Source organism: Lepidochelys kempii, chromosome 2 (genome assembly GCF_965140265.1).
Source record: "Lepidochelys kempii isolate rLepKem1 chromosome 2, rLepKem1.hap2, whole genome shotgun sequence".
NCBI classification, from domain to species: Eukaryota; Metazoa; Chordata; order Testudines; family Cheloniidae; genus Lepidochelys; species Lepidochelys kempii.
The window spans coordinates 252,816,518-252,832,656 of record NC_133257.1 but is presented as its reverse complement, the minus strand read 5'-3'; the positions used below and the strand labels follow the sequence as shown (position 1 = coordinate 252,832,656).

The 16,139-nt window shown below is 43.0% G+C and overlaps 1 protein-coding gene across 7 annotated transcripts in view; it reads left to right on the top strand.

Annotated features, from left to right (window-relative positions):
- Positions 1-16,139, top strand: part of DPP6 (dipeptidyl peptidase like 6) — an 816,817-nt gene that overhangs the window by 614,963 nt on the left and 185,715 nt on the right. For all 7 annotated transcript variants that reach the window (XM_073334581.1, XM_073334585.1, XM_073334583.1 and 4 more), the window contains one exon: positions 13,101-13,153. In XM_073334581.1, the coding sequence (XP_073190682.1) occupies positions 13,101-13,153 (53 nt within the window). The remainder of the gene's footprint in view (positions 1-13,100; positions 13,154-16,139) is intronic.

The following is a 16,139-nucleotide window of genomic DNA, read 5'->3' as shown; positions in this document are numbered from 1 at the left end:
TTTACATTCAGGCCTTGATCTTGCACTGAAATCTTCTTACCTGGAGCCCTGTACCTATGCAGAGTCCCACTGAAGGTCTGCAGTAGCCAAACCCAGTGCAGATTTGGGGGCCTCTGCTTTGGCAGAAAATTTACTACCTAGCTCTTATGTAGTCTTTTTATTAGTAGACCTTAAACTGCTTCACAAGGGAAGTCAGTATCGTTATCCCAGTATTACAGGTGGGGAAACCGAGGCACGGATGGTGGGGGGGGAATGGTTTGCCCAAGATCCATGGTGTACTCAGCTCTCCTGAAACCCATTTGGAGCTTGCTCCATTAAGCTATTACTACTCAGCTGCATGTCTTTGTTCTCATGGCACTAGCATAGTGCTGCAGCATTTGGTTTGCAAAACAGTTTCTCTGCCATTTAAAGAAATGAATGAAAGTATTTTTTGTTAATGTTTGGTTTTGTACCACCACCACCACAGCTATCTCGTTAAATATGAAACCTTTATTTGCTGGGTTAACTCCTTGTAATGTACCTTTGGCTCTTAGTCTTGGGCCATCAATGTCATCCGATGAAGTGAGCTGTAGCTCACGAAAGCTTATGCTCAAATAAATTTGTTAGTCTCTAAGGTGCCACAAGTACTCCTTTTCTTTTTAATGGGAGTTTTATGACTGACCAGTCAATATAGGATCTGGCGCTAAATAGGTTTATGTGTCTGTTTGATCCTGCATGGTTCTGAGGCTTTTGCAAGGGCCATTTAACTTTGCTGCAATAATTTTTAAAAATGCATGTGTATAGGGTTTTCTTCATTGATTTTTTTAAACTATAATAAATCTGATTTTAACAGACTGAAGCCAAATTCTTCGAAGAATTATGCAAATTATCCAGGTTTACTTTACCTTTTTCGAGTATGCTTGGAAGTATTTGAGAATTTTATTGGATTAAATTCTTTCCTAGTGTAACTTCACTGGAGTCAGTGAACACATTAGAGCAGAAGGGCTATAAGAATCTGTCATACAGAGTAGGATTAGCCTACAGGATTAGGTAAGAAACCATGTAGTCATAGGTTTTAGAGTAGCAGCCGTGTTTGTTTGTATTCACAAAAAGAAAAGGAGTACTTGTGGCACCTTAGAGACTAACCAATTTATTTGAGCGTAAGTCATAAAAGATCTATTGACTCCATAATTAAGGTTGAGTTCTCTTTTGCACTTAAAGGGATTCAACCACTTTGTTTTTCATGAAAAATACAGTGTGTCCTCCTCACAAACTTGCAGACCTTGCTCTTTGAGGACAGAATTAATTTTCTGAAATGTTTACAGGTAAATCATTTAATTAGTTAAAATAATTAAAACCTGAGTGATGTCATGAAAGGAAGAAAAGTATTTAAAAAGTAACATATTTAAAAATCATTTAAATTTAATGTGGGACTACAGATGCTAAAATGCCTTCATCATAATGGTGTCTACATTGCATGACACCACTGCAGAGCAGGAGATTGGTTGGGTGCCTTAACTGTGCATTTCTTACATGTTTGTATTTATTTTACATGTGACCGTAACTCTGAATTGCCTGCGTTTGTAAAGCTGGGCTTTGGGATAATTACAATATCCCTGTAATGCTTTTTACCCTTAATTTTCTAATAGGCACTCTCAGTCTTAACAGCGTTTTAATGTAGTTTTTTGTGTGTCTAGGAATATTTTGACAGGTTTCAGAGTAACAGCCGTGTTAGTCTGTATTCGCAAAAAGAAAAGGAGTACTTGTGGCACCTTAGAGACTAACCAATTTATTTGAGCATGAGCTTTCGTGAGCTACAGCTCACTTCATCGGACACATCCGATGAAGTGAGCTGTAGCTCACGAAAGCTCATGCTCAAATAAATTAGTTAGTCTCTAAGGTGCCACAAGTACTCCTTTTCTTTTAGGAATATTTTATAACCTGGTAAAATAAGATTAAGCTAGAGTTCTGGAATACCTTATCCTTTGTAAGTTCCTGTCCAGGATTTTATAACAGGCAGAGACACTACACCTGGAAAATCCATGCCTGGTTGTACACTGAATGTGTTGCATGTTGGGACAGAGCTTTGGGAGTTTAGTCAGTGCCATGTGAATGCTTAAACATATATAAAAAGGTTATGAACAATAAATTTGCATGCACTTCACTGTCAGTTCTCAGTACCTTGATTGCAGATACTCCTCAGTAACCTGGAATATAACAAGTACAAAACATAAATGTAGGCAGGAAATGCTAAGAGTATTTTGAAGCTGCCATTATTTATTTACCAATAAAATATTAAACAGTATGTCTTCTCTAAGTCACTCAGTCACTGCTAGCCATTGCTATTTCCAGTGGTGCCACGTACGTGCTGTGAAGGACAGGTGGCTCAGGAGCAAAAGAGGTTTTTGTATTGTTTGGCAGGCCTGCTCTGTATTAGAGGAGAACAGCAGTTGGCAGATTGGATTAACATTCTCCTGAGGGCTGGATCTGGTGTGCCAGCTGTATGTTTAATACGTGTAGGTCATACTGATTCCATACTAAATTTGTAAGGAAGAGCAGCCAGCCACTTTACCTCTGCTGCATCACAAAAAGGTCAGTCCTGAAGCCAGTGGAAAGCTCCCATTCCTACAGCATCCACAGGATCAGACTCCAGAAAGTGGGATTTGAAAACAAATATTTAAAAAAGAAAAGTATAATTATGAAATAACAGAGCATGGCACTAGAATCATAGAATCATAGAATATGAGGGTTGGAAGGGACCTCAGGAGGTCATCTAGTCCAAACCCCTGCTCAAAGCAGGACCAATCCCCAACTAAATCATCCCAGCCAGGGCTTTGTCAAGCCTGACCTTAAAAATATCTAAGGAAGGAGATTCCACCACCTCCCTAGGTAACGCATTCCAGTGCTTCACCACCCTCCAAGTGAAAAAGTTTTTCCTAATATCCAACCTAAACCTCCCCCCACTGCAACTTGAGACCATTACTCCTCGTTCTGTCATCTGCCACCACTGAGAGCAGTCTAGATCCATCCTCTTTGGAACCCTGCTTCAGGTAGTTGAAAGGAGCTATCAAATCCCCCCTCATTCTTCTTTTTCGCAGACTAAACAATCCCAGTTCCCTCAACCTCTCCTCATAAGTCATGTGCTCCAGCCCCCTAATCATTTTTGTTGTCCTCCGCTGGACTCTTTCCAATTTTTCCACATCCTTCTTGTAGTATGGGGCCCAAAACTGGACACACTACTCCAGATGAGGCCTCACCAATCTCAAATAGAGGGGAATGATCACGTCCCATGCTCTGCTGGCAATGCCCCTACTAATACATCCCAAAATGCCATTAGCCTCCTTGGCAACAAGGGCACACTGTTGACTCATATCCAGCTTCTCGTCCACTGTAACCCCTAGGTCCTTTTCTGCGGAACTGCTGCCTAGCCATTTGGTCTCTAGTCTGTAGTGGTGCATGGGATACTTCCATCCTAAGAGCAGTACTCTGCACTTGTCCTTGTTGAACTTCATCAGATTTCTTTTGGGGATTTCACCAATCCCCTGCCTTTTAATTCCTTCTCTAGTTGGCATATTTCCTACCGGTGAGCCCAGAGTACTTCCTTAACCCCTTGTTGCTCAGTGTGGTGTTTGTACATCTCTGTCACAGGTGCAGAGAAAAAGCAGAATCCTCTGCCACAGAAGGAAAGGTGACACATCAGAGAGGCACCGTGATAAATACAAAAGATTAGAGAGGTGGAAATAAAGCCTCCAATTACATGAAGTTATCCATTGGCTCTCTCTCCTTGCAAATAGCAGAGCTTCCCTGAGTTTAGGACACAGGTATAACTACATGGATTCCACATTCTTGGATTGCAGTGACTGTCGAAGATGTAGATATTTACATAGTTGAACTGGTTCTGCAGGAAACAAGGTTCTTATGGAACTCTTGTTAGCGATAAAATGGTGACGGTGCTTTGATCCGATAATAATGATAGGTGGGAAGAGCATTACCTCACAATCTGTCGCCACCTAGAGGAGAAGCTGAGAGCCATCTCCAAAGCAGTAGGAAATGCCTCGGCTGGAGGTTGCTCCTAGTGTTATAAGTCATTCATATATAAAAGCAAGAAGAAAAATGTAATTGCATTTTATGTGTTTGAGGAGGTTAAAAGTTTAGCAGAACGTTGCCATGGTTACAATGTCCAGTTAAAAAAAGTGGATCTTTCCTGCCTATTAAGTAACATACAGTAGCCAGTACGGAAACAGGACTTCATTCATGTTTGGTTAGTAAACAGAAAAATGTTCCAAATTATGAACTGACTAATCTCAGCCCATAGAAGTCCCATTAAAATCAATGGGCTCACAGGGTGGTTTAGAATATAATTAATCATACAATGAAAATTTAGACTTTTGTGTTATCCTGGTATAAAAATACTGAAATATTACCCAGTGGGGTGCATTGATTTGTTCCAATTCTTTAAAGAATTTAATGAAGAGGAACTGTGATGATTTTTTTTAATCTGACAATTAATCTTTTCAGTGCAGGAAGATTTAAACCACCAGGAAGTAACAACCCAGTATTACTTCTTAGTGATTGATTGACTCAGGAACAGATGTGACAATAGAAAAGTGAACAGGCTGTTACTATGGGTCATCTGTTTTAGCACGCATAATACACGCTATACGGAGGCAGTCTTAATAATGTGTAACACAGCCTACCACTAACATCTGGATCTTATTTCCTCTCTGGACACAGTTCTCCTGTTGATCCCTTTAGTAGATAATAAAGCAGGTCCCTTGCACCCCCACCTGTCCCTTAGTACAGCAGAGAAATATGCTGTCACTGTGTTCCACTCATGATCTTGTTTTTCTCCTTCTTGGTACTCTTAGTTTGTCAGCTTCAGAGCCTAGTTATATTCCACAGGCCTAAAGAGTGAAATGTCCCAAGGCCTCTTTTATCCTGAGTCTCCTGCATCACAGTGTGGGTTACTGTTCCACTCTGAAGTGGTATTAATAGTTAACTCTCTTAAAGTGCCACGGCCTCATGTGTTTGGTCTGACACTGATATATTCATTTCTGCATTGCACAATTGCAGTGAAGATAGGAAAAATGACCTATATAAATCTTCTGCTGACAAACCACATTGTTAGAGATATTAATGGAGGACTTTGCTGGCAGATCTAGCAGCTCCAGTTTCACACACCATCTGAGCTTTATTTGTACTGCTTTTCTCATTTGAGAGGAAAAGGGACAGATGATTACAAGAATAGTTTGAGTCCAGTGAGGATTCAGAGCAGAGGTGGGCAAACTACGGCCCGCGGGACCATCCTGCCCAGGCCCTGTGCTCCCGGCCGGGGAGGCTAGCCCCCCGGCCCCTCCCTTGCTGTTCCCCCTCCCCCGCAGCCTCAGTGCACCTTGTTGCTGGTGTAGTGTATTAAACTGCTCCGCGTAGGAATATGCTACTGGTAGCAGTTATGGAGAGCAATTTACTACACTGCACCGTGCAACGCTCTGGGCGGCACAGCTGTAGCGCCGGCAGCCACCATTGCTCTGCGCTGCATGGTAAGGGGGCAGGGAGCGGGGGGGGGGGTTCGATAGAGGGTAGGGGAGTTCAGGGTGGTGCTTAGGGGGTGAGGGAGTGGATGCGGTTGGGGCAATCAGAGGGTGGGGAACGGGGGGAGTTGAATGGGGGCGGGATCCTGGGGGGGCAGTCAGGAAGGAGGGGGGGGTTGGATGGGGCGGTGGGGGGCAGTCAGGGTCAGGGGTTCCGGGGGCGGTCAGGGGACAGGGAGCGGGGTGGGGGTAGATGGGGCAGGGGTCCTGGGGTGGCCGTCAAGGAACAGGGGGGTTGGATGGGGCCGGAGTCCCGGGGGGAGGTGTCAGGGGGCGAGAAGCAAGGGGGGGATGGATAGGGGGCGGAGGCACAGCCTTTCCTAACCGGCCCTCCATACAATTTCTGAAACCCAATGTGGCCCTCAGGCCAAAAAGTTTGCCCTCCCCTGTTCTAAAATGTTTTTCCTCTTGTGAACTGCCAATAAATTGGACTTCTGAGTTCAGTGACCAGTGGTGCAAGAGTAAGGTTTGTAAGATTAAGGTTTGTAAGAGTAAGATTGCCCTTGGAGGACCCTAGTGAACTTCATATTTGAGCAGGATTTGGTGAGTTACCACCCTGTTGATTTTCCTTTTTTAAACTGGCCCAATGACATTCTTAATAAGTAATTTTTCAATTTATAAGGTGATAATTATGTTTTCAGCTTTGAGTCTCAATCCTTTCAGTTTGTGCTCTGTGTTTTTCTCATGGGGAGATATTTCGCATACCCTGGAGCCTTAGCGTCTAAGACATTTTCTGATCCTCAGCTACTCTGTTTCTGTTTTGTTTCTGAATATTTCTAATTAGTGATTCATTTTTCTCTGAAATTTGATTACTTTTCCATCTGTAAAAGCAAATCACTTGCATGGCAGCAGAGATATCGGAAAATAGATCAGTCTTCTGTCCTTCTAACCATTTCCTTTCCGGGAGGTGGTCTGATCTCTTAATTTGGTTTCCTTTCTCTTTATGTTCCTCTTTGGGATATAATTGTATGATGCCGAATCTAAAATCTTCTAGTGACATTTTTAAAGAAGGTTAGGAAACCTTTAAAATCAGTGACGATAGGAAACAACCATTTTATAGCCAGATTCTGGCTGGCTGTGTGTGGCTCTACTGGACGATAGGAAGAGTGGAAACACACCCATGTTAGGGGCAGCTATGACCTGACTGTGAAGCACAGGAGTAGGGGGAGATCAGCTATCTGTGCCAGAGTCTGGGAGGAAAAGAGAATTATGCCGTCCTTCTGACCCTTGGAGCACTATCAGATGCTGCTGGAGCTGTGATGAGTTTTGGGGCAGGAGCAAGGGCTATGGACTCCCCAGTACAACACCTCACTTAAACAAGTACTTAACTTTAAGCACTGCCAATGAATAGGTGAGGTCAAATCCATGGAGCTACTCATGTACTTCAGCAGCACATGCTCAAGTGCTTTGCTGGCCCAGAGCTTCTATGGAGACATTATAGACACACTACCTTATTCCTCAGTGCTAGGGGCTGGAAGGTGCTGGAGGTTCTACGCCTGGGTGGATGAAGGTATGAAATGAAGTCAATGGTTTCAGGGCAGAGTGTAGTCAAATCTGTATGTCTCTGAATTTTAGATAAAATAATTGCCTTTTAGGCTCTTAGGTACTGAATCTGTCTTGTCATTTGGTACCATTGCGAAGAAGGCATGCGACTGTTGCTGTGGATAATGTGGATGAGAAGTGGAAAAGACCTATGTAGCTGATTGCAGGATGATCAGCCCAATGGAGGGAGATCCTCTGATGGCATAGGTTTGGCACAGTGACTTCTGTGCCACCTGCAGCTGGCATAGGGAACATGGCTGAGGATTTTCTGTGACCTGATCCTCCTTGGGCCCATTGGTAGCAGATGTAATGTAGAGCAGCCCTAATCTTGCTCTAATTTACACTTGGGAAATTGCCTGGCACATATCCAGCCTAGGATATAGGGAGTAAAAACAGGTTGCTTCAAACCAAGCCTTTTTCACACACCCCTATCCTTGGTTGTGCTGCAAGCTGCTTGGGTTAGGCAAGGATCAGGGCTGAGAGCTCCAAAGCTGTGCAACTCCTCACAATGCTCCAGGGAAGCAGATAAGTAGCATTATCTTCCCTCTTCCCCTCTTCTCCTTGTATTGGTGCAGAACATGAGAGACCGAGAGATTTCATGATTTACCACCAAGTGAGTCTTTGGCACAGCTGGGATTAAAATTAATGAATTCCTCTCCCTTTGTCACTCACCTCATTAAACCATGTTGTTCCTCTAAGTCAAAGTTTAGCCAACCTGTGTGAATGGAGAAGTGAACTGACCACAGGAGGGGAGAGGGTTCCCTCGTGTCCATGCTGTTAGGAAAGTCTGATACTTATCATCAGAAATTCTTCAGTTGTTCATTTATTGGAACATGTAACTCAAACACACAGAAAATAACTTTGAAGAGTTTGCCAGCCACAAAGCCTGAGTCTTTGATTCCAGGTCTCTCTGTCCGATGTTTTGCCCTTTGGGGGACATTTCGGCAAATAAATAAGAAAATTGCTCCAAATTCCATCAGAAGTCAACAGAAATTTCCATAGAGATATTAGATAACTCTAGCCATTCTCCCAGGACTTTGGACTAATTTAGTTCTGATTCTCATACCAAAGAAAGATCCAGCTATTTCATATTGCACCAAGGTCTCTTTTGCATCCCTTTCTATTTTAGGAATATGCCTACCCATGTGTAATCTCAGCATGTATGAGACAGTGGGAGTAACCAGAGCCATTGCAGCCCATAGTCTATTAAGGCTAAGAGGTGAAGTAGCACAGCTAGGACCTGTTCTTGCAAACTTTATTCTCATAACTAGTCTTTTGATATCAGGGATTCAGTGGGATGGCTCACATGAGCAACGGTTGCTGCCATGAGTGACAAGTCATGGCGAGTCCCCTTAGGAGACAGCACACCACAGTTAAAGCCAATGTAACATGATAGACTCATAAAACAGAGAGAGATTGGTCTCTCTCTTTAATGAAAGATGATCCTGTGTGCATCTGTAAGGGTTGGTCCCAGACCTGAGCGGGTGTGTGATGATGATCAGATAATAAAGCAGTCCTCAAAGGACGAGCAAGTTTGGCCACCCTCTGCAAGACACAGGCTCTTCCCTTTCTGCTGCTCCAGTATGAGCTCCCTTCCACTCCCATTTTCTCCACCCCATCCAGTTTACCCTCTCAATCTCTGTGTCTCTCTGCACTTAACAACCTCTGTGCCTCAGACTCTGCTAATTGCTGTGGTGTTGCGCCTTCTGACATGGCTGCCTGTAATCTATAGTAACCATGGGAAAAAGCACTAACCAATGCCTTTCCCAGCAGTTGCCCTGTCTGTTTGCCTGCCCACTCCATTTGTCATCTCCTCTCCTTCTCCTTTGTGTGAGCCTGACAGTGTTCATACTGGTACTTCAACTGTCTTCAGATACGTGGAATAGTCCTGTCCTGTTTGAAAACCTGCCTATGTTAATAAGCAAGAGAGTCATGTTCTGGTCCTGAACTTAACCTGTCTTCCCCATTTTTCCCCCTTCCTAGAGGCTTTGGAGGAATATTTAGTGCTTCCGAGGCATTTTAAAGATGAACAGTGCTCAGTATTTATGGGTTTCAGAGTAACAGCCGTGTTAGTCTGTATTCGCAAAAAGAAAAGGAGTACTTGTGGCACCTTAGAGACTAACCAATTTATTTGAGCATGAGCTTTCGTGAGCTACAGCTCACTTCATCGGATGCATACCTTGGAAACTGCAGCAGACTTTATATACACACAGAGAATATGAAACAATACCTCCTCCCACCCCACTGTCCTGCTGGTAATAGCTTATCTAAAGTGATCATCAGGTTGGGCCATTTCCAGCACAAATCCAGGTTTTCTCACCTTCCACCCCCCCACACAAATTCACTCTCCTGCTGGTGATAGCCCATCCAAAGTGACAACTCTTTACACAATGTGCATGATAATCAAGTTGGGCCATTTCCTGCACAAATCCAGGTTCTCTCACCCCCTCACCACCCTCCCAAAAACCACACACACAAACTCACTATCCTGCTGGTAATAGCTCATCCAAAGTGACCACTCTCCCTACAATGTGCATGATAATCAAGGTGGGCCATTTCCAGCACAAATCCAGGTTTTCTCACATCCCCCCCACCCCCATACACACACAAACTCACTCTCCTGCTGGTAATAGCTCATCCAAACTGACAACTCTCCAAGTTTAAATCCAAGTTAAACCAGAACATCTGGGGGGGGGGGGGGAGGAAAAAACAAGGGGAAATAGGCTACCTTGCATAATGACTTAGCCACTCCCAGTCTCTATTTAAGCCTAAATTAATAGTATCCAATTTGCAAATGAATTCCAATTCAGCAGTTTCTCGCTGGAGTCTGGATTTGAAGTTTTTTTGTTTTAAGATAGCGACCTTCATGTCTGTGATTGCGTGACCAGAGAGATTGACGTGTTCTCCGACTGGTTTATGAATGTTATAATTCTTGACATCTGATTTGTGTCCATTTATTCTTTTACGTAGAGACTGTCCAGTTTGACCAATGTACATGGCAGAGGGGCATTGCTGGCACATGATGGCATATATCACATTGGTGGATGTGCAGGTGAACGAGCCTCTGATAGTGTGGCTGATGTTATTAGGCCCTGTGATGGTGTCCCCTGAATAGATATGTGGGCACAATTGGCAACGGGTTTTGTTGCAAGGATAAGTTCCTGGGTTAGTGGTTCTGTTGTGTGGTATGTGGTTGTTGGTGAGTATTTGCTTCAGGTTGGTGGGCTGTCTGTAGGCAAGGACTGGCCTGTCTCCCAAGATTTGTGAGAGTGTTGGGTCATCCTTTAGGATAGGTTGTAGATCCTTAATAATGCGTTGGAGGGGTTTTAGTTGGGGGCTGAAGGTGACGGCTAGTGGCGTTCTGTTATTTTCTTTGTTAGGCCTGTCCTGTAGTAGGTAACTTCTGGGAACTCTTCTGGCTCTATCAATCTGTTTCTTTACTTCTGCAGGTGGGTATTGTAGTTGTAAGAAAGCTTGACAGAGATCTTGTAGGTGTTTGTCTCTGTCTGAGGGGTTGGAGCAAATGCGGTTGTATCGCAGAGCTTGGCTGTAGACGATGGATCGTGTGGTGTGGTCAGGGTGAAAGCTGGAGGCATGTAGGTAGGAATGGCGGTCAGTAGGTTTCCGGTATAGGGTGGTGTTTATGTGACCATTGTTTATTAGCACTGGACCCTGGTAGTTTTAAATACAGGTATAAAGGGAATTATTCTGAGGACAGTTTGGTCTGACTTCACATGAAAAATCTTATAGGACATTTCCGAAAAGGTTTCTAGCTTAGCTGTGCCAAGATTTTACTGTATAGTTCCATGCAGCATTTCTCCTTTGTATTCAGGATTTGCTATTCCCATTCTTTCCCTTTGGGGAATCAGAACAGCTTTATAACTTCAGTAACACTAAAGTAAAACCTAGGGACCTATGCTACCTTCAGATTCACACTGCAGCTCTCCAAGTTTAAACTTTGTGACCTCTGAGGAGACCTCAGCAAACTTAATGGAATTAAGGGCTGGGAGGGAAATACAACACTAATTAGCATTGCACCATCTCAGAGGGGTAGAGGGGACATGTTCAGCATAAATAAATGCGAAACTGCAGCAAAGTCATTTGCATTCCTGAGCCTTCTCAGGTGTGTAGTCATGAGGTAGTTGTCTAAGCTACAAGTGGTTTTGCATATCTATCAAGTAAATCAGAGACTCAGAATCCTAACACACATTAATAGGATGTGATTTTGTGATGCTCTCTGAAGGAGTTTGTGGCTGTAAAGGAATGAATGAATAGAGACAAAAGGTGCAGATTGCCATCTATAACCAATTAGATATTGTTCCGGTGTCATACCTCCAGCTTTTGGGAGACAGCTCCCTCTACACCCTGATGGCTGCTTCCCCCTTTCATTCACTGGCTTTCATGCACTGGCACAAGGCTGCAATGTTTGGGTTGCAATTGCTACAAAGGAGTGTCTGTGTTGGTAACCCAGTAATCAGCGTGTATTAGGTTTCCCTCTCTGCCCAATCCACAAGAGGTGGGTCTGCTGAAGCCTTGTGCATCAGGCTAGCTCAAGCTGTAGCAAATGCTGATATCATCTCTGGAGGTCTCTAGTTCAATCCCTGTTGAGTTAAGCAACATGTTGGCCCTCACACTTTCATTTTTAAAAATTTCACAAAGCTCTTCTATTATTATTGTTTGACTATTTTGTAATTTATATAATGAAACCTACACTTTCTCCCTAACCCTCCTGACTGTGTCACATTAATCAGTGTCTACAATGTGAACAAAACAAGGAGCAGGATAAAGAAGGAAGGGAAGCAGCTAGATACTGCAGCCAGTTTTTATACTAATTTCTGCCGTTGCTTCTCCTCAATTCTATAGCATCGTCTTGTATTCTGTGGCCCTGGCTGTGGCATCACAATCAAACAGATTTTAGTTAGTGTGTGAGGATGGTAATAGGTCTGTGTTATGGTCACATCAAGGCTTCTATCACCCTTTAGGATATCTGTTGGTCTGTGGGAATAGTCAGAATATTTTGTACAAGATAATAGGTAACTCCTGGAAAGAGTACAGTGATGTTGTCTATGTATACAGGACTACTATTCAAGAGGCCCTCAATCTATGACAAAGTTTGAGTGCTTTATGAGCAAAGGTGGGGGCCACATAAACTAGACATTGAAATCAGAGTGATATCCCAGATGCCATGGAGTGGTCTATGTGGGTAGATGTTGACTTTTTAATGTGTTTTAAGTTAAAGCAATAGACCAGAGTTTGAAAGCATGAATGCCTAAAGTCAGATACCTAAATCTATATTTACATACCCACATTAGCAACCTAACTTTCACAAGTGCTGAGCGCCCATTCCTCCCACTGAGCAATCAGAAATCCCCGGGACAAATCAATTCACACTGAAAATCCGTCCACCAAGTTTTAAACCATTAAAACAAGTAGTAAATTTTCCCTTCTCAAAGGGCCTAATCCTGTGAGGTGAGGAGTGCCCTCACCTCCCAGAAAAGTCAGTGAAAGTTGAAGATGCTATTCAGCCTCTCTCAGGGTCAAACAGACCTTAAGCCATTGCTGAGCCCAAAATCAGCCAGCTTTTCTCTGATGGTTACGAAAGGGTGTTGCAGTATATACCATATCCCTGTTGTGTCTTGTTATAACCATGTCGCCTTTCTCCAACTGACCAAGGTGTCCTCATTAAGGATTGTTCTATATTTAGCCATTGCTGGGAGCATGTGCCCCTACCTTAATCAAAGACCTGGTAGCCATGGCAACGACACAGAGCATCTGGATGGATACAGTTTGCCAAACATTTTAACAAGGTGTGAGATGAATATCACATATCACCATTAGGTGAATTAATTTATCGTTCCTTTCCAGTACAGATTACAAAGTATTCATAACAGCTCCCTTGCCATAAAATGCTAGACTTTGCATTGATATGAGCCCCGTTAACATAGATTACATTACTAATCTTGTTTTCTTTTAAATTTCATTTTGCAGGTGTATCAGCATTCGTTTACGGCATATTATGTCCTCAGCAAAATACCTTTTGGGTAAGCAATAATTCAGTCTTCATTTTAAAACACAGCAATTTAAAATTCTACAAAGTAATACAAGATACAACTAATGATTTGCCAATAACAATTTCTGTGCAGCAGTCTAGCATCCACTGTACTGTGTGTTGTAGAACAGAACATAACCTGAAAGAAACAAAAGTAGTCCACTTCCGGGAGAGGGCCTAGTTTTCATGCTGTTGGCTAGAATGTAGTATAAATAGCTAAAAACTGGGAAGTGAACATAAATTTGTGTACTCTGAATATCACACTAGCTACTAGTCACGTGCAAATTTTTACCAGCAAAAATGGGGAGATACAATAGACCTGTACTTTGCTGTTATTAGAATATTGTAAGTGCAATTCTCAAACTAAAGCTCTAGTTTGCTATTCACTGTATTCTTTCACTGGTTTATTATTCCTATAGAGAGTGCCAAACAGGTGGTAAGCATTTCTCATACCTAAAAGTCAGCTCCTGCAAAGACTTGCAAGTGTGCCATTTGTTATGCTCCTGAGTAGTTTCAGTGAAGTCAGTGACACTACACATGGCTCTTATCTAGCAAAGCACTTAAGCACTTGCTTAAGTCCCACTGACTTCAATGGGATTTTTTATTTCAATTGAGCTTAAGCATCTGCATGAAATTAAGTATGTGTTTAAGTGCTTTGTTGAATCAGGATCCTGTGAACAGTTGTGCATAAAGTTTGGCAGGATAAGGGCCTAAGTAGACAAAATGGGAGGAGGAGAAGAGATGTTACATGCCTTTTTATAAAGTGCTGGATTGCAATATTCTATAGTACCTTTCTCCACGTGAAGCCCCACTGAAGTCAGTGGGTATTCGATGAATAAGTTACCACCAACCACAAGGAAGTGGATATCAAAATGTGGCCCAAAAATTGGTTTTACATTTTTCAGTATGTTTATCCTACCATATTTTTATATGTAACAGGAAAGTAGAAATACAAAGTATTTGTAATTATCTCTTGGAAAGCAATTATTAATATAATACTTTTTATAAAAATTCAAGCATGAAAGAATTTAGTCATGTCGGCACAAATTTTTAAAGGTATTTAAGTGTTGCTGTGCTCAGCATGGCAATGCCTAAACGATTTAGGAGCTTAGATATCATTTTCGAAAGGGATCTAGGTACTCAGCAGTCTAAATTCCATTGACTGCCAGTGCAGTTTAGACTCCTAGATGCCTTTTGAAAATGAGATTTAGGCTCCTAAATCAATTAGATGTTGTGATGCTGAGTGCAGCAACACCTAAATAACTTAAAAAGCTGGAGCGTAGTTTTCCTGTTAAAGGTCTCTCTGATTTTAGGTTTGAAAATAAATTCCTAACTTCAGAGTATGATTTAGACCTCAGTCTGACAAACAGACATCATGTTTAGTTTCTTACAAGGCTGGTAATGTGCAGATGTTGTGTCAAGGAGATATCTCAGTATATGCCCCCACTTAGTTAAAAAAGAGTTCACATAGAGAATTTCTTTCAGTGGTGTCCAGTTAACAGCCAAGAAACATCACTGTGCTTTCTTTACAGAAATTCTGTTTTCTGCACATATATATATTTTAAAAAATCCCCAAATGTTAGAAACTCTCTAAATTGGCAATTTAGGAATCCAGACAGTTCACTACTACCACAGAATCGTTCATCATCCACCCCACCAAATTTACATTTCACTAACAAGGTCAGCTCCCAGACTGCTGCGCTGGGCATCACAAAATGGGGAAGAGATGGCCAGCCCTCTGTGGAGATAGAGGTGGTTAGGGACTATTTAGAAAAGCTGGACGTGCACAAGTCCATGGGGCCGGACGAGTTGCATCCGAGAGTGCTGAAGGAATTGGCGGCTGTGATTGCAGAGCCATTGGCCATTATCTTTGAAAACTCGTGGCGAACCGGGGAAGTCCCGGATGACTGGAAAAAGGCTAATGTAGTGCCCATCTTTAAAAAAGGGAAGAAGGAGGATCCTGGGAACTACAGGCCAGTCAGCCTCACCTCAGTCCCTGGAAAAATCATGGAGCAGATCCTCAAAGAATCAATCCTGAAGCACTTGCATGAGAGGAAAGTGATCAGGAACAGCCAGCATGGATTCACCAAGGGAAGGTCATGCTGGACTTATCTAATCGCCTTTTATGATGAGATTACTGGTTCTGTGGATGAAGGGAAAGCAGTGGATGTATTGTTTCTTGACTTTAGCAAAGCTTTTGACATGGTCTCCCACAGTATTCTTGTCAGCAAGTTAAGGAAGTATGGGCTGGATGAATGCACTATAAGGTGGGTAGAAAGTTGGCTAGATTGTCGGGCTCAACGGGTAGTGATCAATGGCTCCATGTCTAGTTGGCAGCCGGTATCAAGTGGAGTGCCCCAAGGGTCGGTCCTGGGGCCGGTTTTGTTCAATATCTTCATAAATGATCTGGAGGATGGTGTGGATTGCACTCTCAGCAAATTTGCGGATGATACTAAACTGGGAGGAGTGGTAGATACGCTGGAGGGGAGGGATAGGATACAGAAGGACCTAGACAAATTGGAGGATTGGGCCAAAAGAAATCTGATGAGGTTCAATAAGGATAAGTGCAGGGTCCTGCACTTAGGACGGAAGAACCCAATGCACAGCTACAGACTAGGGACCGAATGGCTAGGCAGCAGTTCTGCGGAAAAGGACCTAGGGGTGACAGTGGACGAGAAGCTGGATATGAGTCAGCAGTGTGCCCTTGTTGCCAAGAAGGCCAATGGTATTTTGGGATGTATAAGTAGGGGCATAGCGAGCAGATCGAGGGACGTGATCGTTCCCCTTTATTCGACATTGGTGAGGCCTCATCTGGAGTACTGTGTCCAGTTTTGGGCCCCACACTTCAAGAAGGATGTGGATAAATTGGAGAGAGTCCAGCGAAGGGCAACAAAAATGATTAGGGGACTGGAACACATGAGTTATGAGGAGAGGCTGAGGGAGCTGGGATTGTTTAGCCTGCAGAAGAGAAGAATGAG